Genomic DNA, 13159 nt, shown 5'->3' with positions numbered 1-13159 from the left:
TAAACCTTTCAAACCTTTAGAACCATTCAAAGCTTTAGAACCTTTCAAACCTTTAGAACCTCTTAAACCTTTCAAACCTTTCAAACCTCTTAAACCTTTCAAACCTTTCAAACCTTTAGAACCTTTCAAAACTTTAGAACCTTTAAAACCTTTAAAACCTTTAAACCTTTCAAACCTTTAACTCTACTAACACTATCAATACTCAATACCATCAACATTCTTAGCGATCCCACACTGTTTCTTCAGGAACAGTACCTTCTAGTTAGAGTTGATGATGTCTTGTAGCCTATATTGTATATTATTTATGTCTTCTTCTTCGAGTCCATAGCAATCTTAGATGTCGTTCTGCCAGTATCGGGCACAGGCCATAGCAGTGCAGCACATTTAAAGACACTGTATGTCTTTAAATGTCTTGATGAATTGAATACACAGGTCCAGAATGGAAATAAGCCCTTAGGCCTTTTTGTGTTATCCTTTTAGAATCATTGTATAATCGTACCACTGTAACGGTTAATAAAGTATTCAATCAATCAATCAATCAATCAATCAATCAATCAATCAATCAATCAATCAATCAATCAATCAATCAATCAATCAATCAATCAATCAATCAATCAAATAGCAGGCCTAGGCTATCCTAAGGAGCACTGAAAACCCTAAACAAAAATGCATTGTTTTCTATGGTTGTGTATGTAATAAATGCAATGTATGGAATTAAGCTGCAACTCTACTGACAAATGTAAGACAGATTTAGCTTGTTAATTGTACTGGACTGGTTTTATTTGGCATGTCTGAGACTGCTGTGATCGATGTCCCCGCACCAGGTGCTAAATGAAACAGCAGAGATGTAGCCTACAGTAGGCTGTAGACAGAATTTTGGTTAGCCTTGCTCTTCCTGGTTTCTTTAGCACAGCAATCAACAAATATATGGAAATTGTCGCAATGCAACACGTTGTGAGCTTGTAGATTTGTTGGAGAGGGAAAAAGGAGGGGGCCTAGTATTGGCCCCTGGAGTAAAGTATGTAGGTTGAAGTGGTTCAACCAGTTATACAAACCTCCCATTTCTGGTCAAGTCAAAGGCGACAGGTGCGTAGGAGAAGACCAGACGAGGGCCCCAACGGATTGAAAGAACAAACTCCCGCACACTGTCTTCAAATGCAAGAATATAAATGCAAATATCTATATAACCTGATTTTGAAGACAGTGTGCAGGATTTTTTTCCTTTCTGGTCAAATCATTTTAAAAATGTTTCTTGGCCTTCAAGATGTTAGTGAACAGACTGGGAAACTAAGTGGAATTCTCTGCACAGCCCTCCACAGGTGTCTCCCAGGGGCCAATAGTCCGGGAGACAGGCCCACCTCTAAGGATGTTTTCTGCTATCTTTTTTTCACCATTATTTCCTGTTAGCCACGTAGCCTATACCTTGGGCCATCACAAGTTGATAGGGAACACACCCCCAACTCTAAAACCCCTTTTTTGGAGTCAGTTTCTGGGGAAATTACTACAAGGGCATAAATAGTCATACAGGTATGAAATTTGGCATGGAGTATCCTGAAAAATGGGGGAAAGTAATACAAATTCAGAGCCTTGCTGCCATTCAATTTTAAAATATCATCCTCAACATCCCCAGAAACACAAAAGGCAGCACTTTATGGTAATTATCACTGCTGCACTGGTATATAGAAAACGTCCCATGTTCATAAGCTTCAATTTGTGCCCAAGATGACCTTTCTATATTGAAAATTACACTTGCTGTGACCGAAATGAATTGGTCTAGTATAGGCACAATTTCCAAAAATGACACTTATAATTGACACCAAATGAGATTAGTTCACTACCCCTATACAAACCTTGTGTGCCATCAATTAACACGATTAGCCTTCAGGGTTAATGGGTAATCCTTATACTGTATATGTTTTCATACATGGGGAATACAATGACATGTTCAGTTTTTAAGTAAAAGGCGAAGAAACTACTTGAAACATTGGTTTTATTTTTTTTACTATTCTTTGAAAATAACATTGGCTGTTAAATCATTAAAGTCCTTCATAGTGTGTACAGGTAGATGTGCACAAACTCACTTACTCCCAGTCAGTACTGCAGCATCCCTCTACCATGAGGTGATCTTCCGGCAAGCTGTCAGCATAGGGGGCAGAGAGTAGCCGTGGCACTAACTAACAACAATTTAGGCATTTAGCAGACGCAGCGTCTGCTAAATGCCTAAATTGTTTGTGAAATTGTGATATTGAATTAAAAATACTTAATGAAAGAATACCTCATTAATTTAATACACCTTCGAACATGCGATCGATCACACATGATTGCGAGACAGCCACTGCATCAATAAGTCATTAAGAAAATGTGAAACTTAACATTAAACTTATAATATTGTTCTCCTGAAGCCATTTTATTTATAGAACAAAGCATCATACTTTAAGTAAATCTGACACTTGCACTTCAGCCGAGATACGTAAGTGATACAAAGTGAAGAGTGGGGAAACTAATGGAACAAAATTAAACGCAAATTGACATCTGTTAACACATCCCGCTATTATGGAACATAATAAAGGAGCCGTCCTTCTCAGAATAACCCTCATATGACTAAATCTGTCAAGCTCCTTGTTCACTGCCTGAGATGATTACGTTCTGGTTTTATTCCAACTGAGTTTTAGTGATAACTGACTGACATCAGTAAAGCAAGTCAGTCACATCACACTTATCAATGTCCTTATATTTCACCTACAGCATAATACGTATACTGTATCTATAACGTTTGCATTTCAGGTTAATTTCATCACATAAAATTTAGGAGACAGAAAAACTGAAATAAAGACAGATAGAAATATAGATGGACTGAGGTAGGTAGTCATGTAGGTAGAGGGACAGACATTGACAGACACAGTAAATAACTATCTCCAGATGGCATTAGAAAAATATTACCTTAATCATAGTCATCCAATTTCTCTATTAAATATTTTATTCAACCTTCATCTTATTTTGTTCTTCTTGACATTAAAAAGGGTTTCTCAGGACAATTTCTTGGCGTTGCCATTGACTTCACGGGCAGACTGAAAGTCCATGATGAGCTGAGCAGCCTTCCGGGGTCTCTCCAAGACGACAGAGTGACCGCAGTTGTCCAAAAGTGTCACCTGACATTCAGGGTGGACCTCCTGCAACACAGACGCTCCTGAAACATCAACTACCTGTGGGGGTGGGGCAGATAAAACAGGTAGCAATTAATTTTCTGCTGTCAGACAAACACAAAATGTGACATTTTCTTTCCTAGGAAAAGAGTACACTATCCTTGGAAATTTACTTGTTTTCAGCTACAGTCAAAACCTACTGGTCATAATATTCAAGCAACACTAAACGCAACAAGGGGAAATATGCATAAATCTATGGTTTCCAACCTGACTGATTTAGTGTATTATTTGGTGGTATTAATCATTATTAAAGCAAAACTCCATTTGTGTTATTCAGCATTAGAATGAATCGTTAGCCTCATAGCATAATTGCCTAAGGGTGCAGTGACACCGAACTTTGATTCTACACTGTACCTATGCGGCGGATTCTGACAATGCTTTTCAATGGGAACGGAGCGGTTTGTTGCCATTTGCGGATTTCTGCAAAAAAAAAGCTCTGTTCCCACTGAAAAGCTTGAACTTAGCTATTGCTGGTAGCCTGCGACTCCTGCAAGAAATATGATGCCATGTTCATTGCCTGTGATCTTTGCTGAGAAGAACAACCTCATGGAAGTGATGTTTGACAATTCTTCATTGTATAAACAAGCAAAATTTGTTCATTCAGTAAGTAATGCAAGTCTAACGTGCATCATGATGCACAGAGGAAATTGGAGGCAGATCATTTTGTCCTTCATAAAAGGCTAACTGATTGGTCAACTAGATAGATTTTTACACATGTTGCCAGGTTCTATTTGGCTCATTGCTGGACACCACTGAACTGTTTATTAAGGTACTTTTAGTTTTTAAAACAGGGAGCAGAACATATAGATGGAGAGTTCAGGGGACAGTGTGTACAGGAAGCATACTCAGAGCATACCACCCATTCAGACATAGGCCTATAGTAGACCCTAGTAGAATGACGTCCATCTAGGTCCGTGCAGAAGTCATTTTGTGGACATTCACCCAAATAGCTTATCGGTGATTATGAATTGGGCTTATGAACTGGGTTTAACTGAGAAACACTTTTAATAGAATTATTGCCTCCTGAGATTAATCTGCATTTGGTGGTCTGTTTTAGATGCTGTACATTCACTGATGACAACTCTGCACCTCCCGCACAAGGACATCAGTTTGATCGGGAGAGAAATTACACTTCATGAGAAGTGCAGAAAATACCAGAAGTTGTTGCAAAGTCGTTGACTGTGCTTCATGCCAGTTCAGCCGTTTACCCAAAATAGCACACTTTGGGTGTGTGTGGCATTTTTTCCACCTCCTGGTTTCCCGTTATCCATTTCCTGGGAAACAGAAAATGCCTTGGATAGGCATTCCCATAAATCACGCTTCCTAGGATTAAACCCTAGTATGAACCTCCTTCTCACAAAGAACAATAGGCTTGGTGAGTAACTGTAGTGCTGTGTTTCCAGAATGTGGCATACAGTATATCCATTTCATGTTCCGGTTCAGCTCCCCATAGCTTTGTTTAGTTGGCTCGGCAGCAGATTTTAACCGTAAAGACATATGATATGACACCCTCATTTGTGATCGTACAAATCTGCTGCCGTGCCAATCAAACAAAGCTGGTATGGTAAACAGAACCGGAAGAGGAAACGGATATGCCACCTTTTGGAAACCCAGGACTACAGTTATGCACAGAGCCTACAGTATATGGATGTCTTGTGCTTTGGCTGGGGATTTAACAAATGCTTTGTTACCTGATCGTGTTTCCCCCAGATAACCTGGAGGGGTGCTGTGATCAGGTGCACGTTGTCCTGGAGAGAATGGCGAGACTTTTCTCCTACTATCTCCAGAAACACTGACACACACACACACACACACACACACACACACACACACACACACACACACACACACACACACACACACACACACACACACACACACACACACACACACACACACACACACACACACACACACACACACACACACACACACACACACACACACACACAGGAATGTCAGTAGTAACAGCAGTATTAGAAGTAATAACAGTAGTAGTAGTAGTACTAGTAAGAAGTAGCCCTCACCTTCTCTGTAGAAGTCATTGTTTGGGACCCGTACATCAATGAGTCCCTGTAGAATCTGTGGATGCAAACAACAGCATAATGTAATCACGCTGCTCTTTAAACAAACTACTCTGTAAAAGTACTAGGAGTACCAGTGAGGTGGTGGTAGTTATAGTACTAGTGGTAGTACTGTTGTACCTGTTGAGGAATTTTGAAGCGTACATAACAGCAGAGTTTCAGCATGTCTTCCATCTCTTGCGTTGTGGATGGGATCAGAGGAATATCTTCTACATTTTGACTTTGCTCTAACTCCTTCAGTCTCTTCACAAACGCACTCTCCGTGGGGTACACCAACCCTGGGGCAAAATACAAGAAAGCAGCTATTCATTAAAAGCAATAAATGGCTCCTACCCATCTCAGTTCACAGCAAATAAATTAAAACCAAAACCATCAATATCAGCACAGCACTGCATTACAAAACAATTGACCATAATATATGTAGGAGGTGATAATAAAGTTTGATTGATGGATTCTGCTTTATATTTAAATAATAATAACTAGTAAACAGGGTCAAAAAGTGCTTTACGCAAGGTAAAATAAAGTCAAAATAAAATACTACACTGAACATCAATAAAAACAAATAGCCTCAATTGAAATCCATTGAAACAAATTAAGAAAAACATAAAAATATATAAAAGGAAATAAAGGTGGATGAAAGAGGCAATAAAAATAAAGGCCATGATATAAAAGTAGGTATTCAGAAGTGATTTAAAAGATGAAAACGCTGGCATAAGCAGTCCATGTGGTTGCTTAGGGCCACAACCACTAAGGGGGAGCACATGATCAGCCCACCCCAGCCCTCCTATTTGCCAGACCCAAGGGGTCGGGCTTACATGAGGCTTTGTATCTGTTTCGTCCATACATGGGCAGGGGCCATTTGTCCTCCGGCCCCAGCCAAAAAAGTCTGTCCCCCTTTCGTCCATACATGGGTATCTGTTTCGTCCATACATGGGCAGGGGCCATTTGTCCGCCGGCCCCAGCCAAAAAAGTCTGTCCCCCTTTCGTCCATACATGGGTATACACAGGCTGACACGTCATGTGAAGTCCGGCTTAGCCGTGACGTAGTGCATGTTTTGTACCTGTTTCCTCCATGTATGGAGGCTTTGTACCTGTTTGCCAGACCCAAGGGGTCGGGCTTACATGAGGCTTTGTACCTGTTTCGTCCATACATGGGCAGGGGCCATTTGTCCTCCGGCCCCAGACAAAAAAAAGTTTGTGACGTCCCCTTTCGTCACAAACTATTCATGACATCATGAACTTCAGTTATAAAGTGGTTTGTAGGTGTGTTACATACTAGGACTTAATTCTGGGTCTGGCAGAACCAGGTCTCCTATAACAAATAGTATTTGTTCATGAGTTAAACACTGGAGTACTTGCATTTAAAAATACTAGTATTCAAAAATGCATTTCTTTTCTCTGGAATGCCCTGACTTGCTTATATAACTAAGCGTATAGAAACGCCTATAAAACTTCTACTCCTAGTCCTACAGTAGGTGAAGTAACCTGCAGGAGCCTGTCATAGTCACAGAAATTGTTCCGGCTAATTGCGAGACCTGTGAACATTCCCACCCTTTCTTTCTTCCTGTGACGTCTGCTCCTGTTCAGCCATCTCTGGTGATGGTAGATCAGCTTTATTAATAATGTCCAATGAAGTTAGTTGTCTGCTCTAACACCTTCCTGGCACCTAGGGCCGGCCCTGGTTTTAGGACAACCAAGAGAGACCTATCATATGTCTAACAATGTAACTGGGAGCCTGGTCGTGCAAGGCATTGAAAGTCATCAGTAAAATCTTAAAATCAATCCTGAAACTCACCAGCAACCAGTGCAGCGACAAGCGAAGATGGGATGGGTGTAATGGTCGTGTTTCTTACAATTGGTTAATAATATAGCTGCAGAATTTTGTCCCAGTTAAAGACGAGAGATAGCCTTTTTACTGAGCCCAGAGTAGAAGAAGCTGCAGCCATCTAAGCGTGACGAAAGCATGAATGATCTTTTCAAGGTCTGCAAATGATAAGAATGGCTTAATATTGGCAATGTCTCTCAGTTGGAAGAAGCATGATTGTAAAACACTTGTCACTTCGCACCCAGATTGCAGGCCGCATTCTAAAAGAAAATCGACAAGCTGCCATGGTGTGACTGGAAGAACTGAATGTGTTTTATTGTCTAGATCTCTGCCTTTCTGTTATTTAGTTTTTATCTCAGCTAACAGATAAATTGATTGGTTGATACAGGTGAGTCAATACAGGTGATCTGTCTAGGGTATTACTGTACCTGCAGGACAGATGAGGGTGACTCCTGACAGTTGAGCGGAGAAGCGGGCAGCGTAGACCCCCGCTACGTTCCCCCCCATGGACGTACCGACCAGGTGGAATGGACGTCTGCTTAGACGGACACTTTGTACAAACTACAGAGACAAACACGTGTCTTAACTTTATTCTATGATGTGTACTAAAACAACGACAAGGACCATAATAATATTAATAATAATGAAAATAAAGTCAAAGGAGGGAAAGAGGAGAGAAACATTGTCCGCACGCACGCACGCACGCACGCACGCACGCACGCACGCACGCACGCACGCACGCACGCACGCACGCACGCACGCACGCACGCACGCACGCACGCACGCACGCACGCACGCACGCACACACACACACACACACACACACACACACACACACACACACACACACACACACACACACACACACACACACACACACACACACACACACACACACACACACACACACACACACACACACACACACACACACACACACACACACACACACACACACACACACACACACACCTGATGTATACGTTTGACTTGTCCCTCTATGCAGTAATCTTCAGCATTTGTCCTGCTGGTCCCTTCGTGTCCAGGCATGTCCACACACACAACATGCTGGCTCCTTGGTAGGTACTGTACACAAAAACACATACATATTATTAGTACTTCAACTGCTCCCTCCTACATTATGTAGGAGGGAGCTTTTATTACATTTAAATGATTACAATATGAACCGTTATTACATTATTAGCCGTTATTACATTATGAGTTGCTACACCCACTTGCTTTAAATGCCTACAATTTACTGGTATATTTATTTTTGGCATCCTGTGAGAACAGGTGCCGATTTTGAATGCCGATATATTTTGTACTGTCAATATCATGTCACCCAGCCATGTCAGAATGCTGCATTGTTATTCCATCACGTGACTGATTGAAAAGTGTCACTTTAATGCTACCATTATGACAGTCAGTGTTGCCATGTCTGCTTATTATAACAATGCGTTGCATCTGAGCCTGTAGATCAGCTATTTTCAAATAGCTGATGTATAGGTTTAAAGTGCTCAAGTGGCATTTTGGGCTGGTTTTCATAGATCTGGCTGCTTATTTCTCTCATAAAATCTGGCAACACTGATGACGGTGCGTCATGATGGTGCTTACGTAATGACTCGCTTAGCCTATCTAGGTCTCTGTTTCCCAATCTCACCTGTTGTTTAATAACATAATCTGATGTCCTCAGTGACAATGACAACCATGGTTGTTGGAATGTGTATGATTATTGATTATTGTCTATCGTGGTTTATACATGTTTGTTTTTAACTGCAAAATGGTCAAACTGTAAAATTGTTATGGGTGCGTGGTCGCGTCAGTGATACCTTGACCATATGGAGCCACATGTCTTTGTTTGCTGAGAAGCCATGCAGCAGCAGGAGTGAAGGTGTGGTTCCCCCTGGCCTTCCACGGTGGGAATAACAGAACCTGTACTTCCCACAATAAGCATAGTCTACTTTCAGACCCAGCCTACGCCTCCAATACCTACAACGGAGAGAAGAGGAGAGGAGAGGAGCATTCACTCCTAACAGATTCATGTAATGTAAACTCATCTAGAAGTTGGTTCTGGATTTGTCACTTCCTTCTTCCCAGATCTTTCAAGGATCACAGGAATATTGTTTGTCAACACCTTAATTTAATTGGCCGACTGTAATGTTGCTGATCAACAAAATTAATGAGCACTAGTCCATAACCGTCGGCCGTCGGGGGATATGAGCACCCAAAGTATGTGCAGTTTGGATTATGTGCTGTGCTGTACAGCAATAGTCCCAAACCTTTCTGGCCCCAAGGAGGACCCCTTCCTCCCATTGCCTGGAGGGCTGTAACTATGGCGACGGCTGTAAGCGCCGACGATAGCTCCCATAGGCCGAATTCTTTTACATAAAAACGCTAAATAACAGCTTACATTTTGTGGAAGTGAAAAACGGGCGTCGCTGTTCCGTGCACATGCTAATGGTCAATGGACGTGTGCAAATACAGATCAATTGCTCCAGCCACTGAGGAGAGCCGGGCAGAAGAGATTTTGGGGACAGACAGACAGACAGACAGACAGACAGACAGACAGACAGACAGGGGTTTGGGGAATTATTGTAACTAGTCCATACCCGTGGGGGGATATGCGCACATGATCTGGCAACCCGGGAGCCAGCGAACACAAAAACGCTAATAAACAGCTGACAGTTGGGGAAAGCGAAAAACTAGCTTCGTTGTTCCGTGCACATGGTAATGGTCAATGGCTGTGTGCAAATGCAGATCAATTGCACCAGCCACTGAGCGAGGAGAACCGGGCAGAACAGATTTGGGCTCACCACCCTCACAGAGCTTTGGTTAATTATAGGAGGATGTAATGTAATAATGTAATGTAAAGGATTATGGTAAGGATGTGTTTCTAATTTAATTCAACCACCAGGGGGCACTGTGACTCCTCATAGGTAGATAAAAGTCAACTACATCATGACTCAGCAACATTGTGTGTGCCTGTGTGTGTGTGTGTGTGTGTGTGTGTGTGTGTGTGTGTGTGTGTGTGTGTGCACACGCGCGTGTGCGTATGTGTGCTTGCGGTGTGTGAACTTGGGCCATCCATCTTCCAAGAGGCCTCTTTTACTGTCTAATCAAAGTCCACCTCCACATTACTCCTCTATGAGTGCGAGTGTGACACACAGGACATGAATCCTGGTCAAGGGACAGTTTGAGCAGGGGTCATTATGATTTAACATCTTAGGAACTGATACCATATGACTCCATCACATTCTGTTCATTAGAGTGGTTATTAACATCAACACTGAGAGCCAACTGGCTGTGAGGGAGACGGTCTGCGTAGGAGGGATGGAATGTAGGACAGCTGAGAGGGATACAGTAATTATTGTATGCGTGTGTATTACCAGTTATAAACCTTGATGAGGACAGCAGGGTAGAACATAAAGGAAGCGATGAAACCCAGGATGGGGAGCGCAAGGGTACTTCCTGCTAGCATTAACATTTTAGCCACATCCATGTCCATCGCTCCAGTCTCCTTTGAGAAAAACACACAGTGAATTGTTTTAATAATAATAATTAGTAGTAGTAGTAGTAAATGCATAATATAAGCAAATAATGAACAAAGAAAGAAAACAAATGCAGACAAAACAAACCAAAGCTTCAAAATTCTCGACTTTACAAAGTCACTTTACGAAAACTGACTGGTACTTTAACAGGAAAAAGGTGTCTGATAAAGCTTATCACCAATATCCCTATGTAGCCTAATAAGAATGCACCTTCAAAGTAGCTCTGGATAAGAATGTCTGCTAAATGCCCCCAAAAAAGTTTTTATTTACAAATGTATTGCCATTTCTTTGAACCATCTCCCCACATAGTCTATTACTTTTCTTCCACTGTGGGATTTACACTCTTTGCCTGCAGAATACACATGTGTGTGTACATCTGTACAGTTGTAGTTCAAGAGGAGACATCCTTGTGCATGGCATTATTCAAAGGTCATTTTAAACATCATATCAGCAATAAAGCCCTCGGAATTAAATTAACATTGAGAACTTTACCAGGTACTTGTTGTTTGCCATGTTAGCATGATCACTCACTTCATCAATGTCATATAGGCTACTGATCACTGCATAAAGCTACAGAGACCTGCTAATAATTTAATGACATGGATAATAAATGGTTAAAAGGCGTGTGTTCAAACATGGTCAATTCACCTCACCAAACCCATCATCAAAGATAGAAAGTAACTAATTACAGTAGTACTGTTGTTGATGTAATTGGCTTTTTCACGTTCTTCTATTACAAACATTCTAAAATCAGTAATTCTACTTCCACTTTTTACCGTTTAGATTTTAATTTACTCAACAACTTTTAGAAAGGTAAGAATTACAGAGTAACCCCTGTACACAGTTATGCTGTTATGGCCCAATCAGGATGGAGAGTGATTGGCTGGCATGAGGTTTTGAAATTGCGCCACTCTGCCACATGACCATGAACCTAAGTAGGAACTGTAGGCCTACTCAGTCAGAATAGTCAAAATAGCTATTTTTGTACTTTGACTTGATTAGTTTTCAACACGATTACTTCTACTCGAGTCATGTGTTGTCAAGTAACAGTAGGCCTACATCTACTACAGTGGTGGAAAGTAACTAAGTACATTTACTTAAGTACTGTACTTAAGTACAATTTTTAGGTATTTGTACTTTACTTGAGTATTTCCAATTTTCAGTACTTTTACTTCTACTCCACTACATCTCAGAGGCAAATATTGTACTTTTTACTCTACTACAATTATTTGAAAACTTTAGTTACTAGTTACTTTTCAGATATAAACTATGATATAATGAAACATACATTAACCACTTTAACCCTATTTTATACCTAGGCTATTTGAAAATAGCAGATCTACAAGCTCACAACGCGTCGCATCGCGACGCGTTGTGAGCTTGTAGATCGGCTATTTTCAAATATTTAGTACTTTTACTTTTGGTACTCGAAGTACATTTTGATGCCAATACTTTTGTACTTTTACTCAAGTAAATTTTGAATTCTAGACTTTTACTTGTAACAGAGTATTTTTATATTGCAGTATTGGTACTTTTACTTAAGTAAAGAATTTGAGTACTTTTTCCACCACTGATCTACTACTTGAGTAGGGTCATTCTAGTAGGCTACACGTTCCACCTTCCTTTGGCCAAGTTCCAACCTACATCTATTTGCCCTGCAGGTGGGCTGTGTTGAATGAGTGTTATATTAGTCTGTTTTCCTGCAGGTTGGTCTGTGTGTTGTGTCACAATGTGTGTGTGTGTGTGTGTGTGTGTGTGTGTGTGTGTGTGTGTGTGTGTGTGTGTGTGTGTGTTCTGTCATAATAACTGCAGTTATGCAGCGAACATATTAAGCTAACAGATTCGTCAGGTTCCTGCAGGCTAGCGTTCATCTCCTTTGAGGCTGTTGTCCTGTTTGTTTTGTTTCCCCTCACTCGCACGCACGTCGCACGCACGCACATACTAATGATGACAGCGGCTGTTTGACGCTGCTGGGAGTCTCAGGACACAGAAAACACTCACCTGTCTCTTGTCTTCCCTTGGGTTTCTAATGGCAGGGTACGTTAGTCCAACTCCCGTGTTCCGTGTAAAAAATGTCGCTTACATACAATACAGTACATCCCACTGTAACCGCAGTCGCACAGCGAGTCGATGTGTTACACTAAAACTGGACATCTATAGAATTGTGTAACGGCACAGCAGTGGTGGAAAGTAACTAAGTACATTTACTTAAGTACTGTACTTAAGTACAATTTTTAGGTATTTGTACTTTACTTGAGTATTTCCAATTTTCAGTACTTTTACTTCTACTCCACTACATCTCAGAGGCAAATATTGTACTTTTTACTCCACTACAATTATTTGAAAACTTTAGTTACTAGTTACTTTTCAGATATAAACTATGATATAATGAAACATACATTAACCACTTTAACCCTATTTTATACCTAGGCTATTTGAAGGGCGCGTTCGAAAATACAGCACTGAGCGCACTGGCCAATACAAACTAATAGGCGAGTG

General features: G+C 41.0%; 1 protein-coding gene across 1 annotated transcript; it reads right to left on the bottom strand.

The window, feature by feature from the left end:
• Nucleotides 1-2029: 2029 nt before the first annotated feature.
• Nucleotides 2030-12788, bottom strand: LOC308081712 (monoacylglycerol lipase abhd6-A-like). The gene is made up of 9 exons (XM_080423331.1): nucleotides 12662-12788; nucleotides 10499-10629; nucleotides 8942-9101; nucleotides 8085-8198; nucleotides 7541-7673; nucleotides 5408-5565; nucleotides 5231-5285; nucleotides 4895-4995; nucleotides 2030-3203 (listed from the first exon to the last, which is right to left on the bottom strand). Exons 2-9 carry the CDS (start codon nucleotides 10615-10617, stop codon nucleotides 3027-3029), a joined length of 1017 nt encoding a protein of 338 aa, XP_080279457.1. The 5' UTR covers nucleotides 10618-10629; nucleotides 12662-12788; the 3' UTR covers nucleotides 2030-3026.
• Nucleotides 12789-13159: the final 371 nt, after the last annotated feature.

Source organism: Gymnoscopelus braueri (genome assembly GCF_963280865.1).
Source record: "Gymnoscopelus braueri genome assembly, chromosome: 3".
NCBI lineage: Eukaryota > Metazoa > Chordata > Actinopteri > Myctophiformes > Myctophidae > Gymnoscopelus > Gymnoscopelus braueri.
This window is presented reverse-complemented; position numbering and strand designations above follow the sequence as displayed.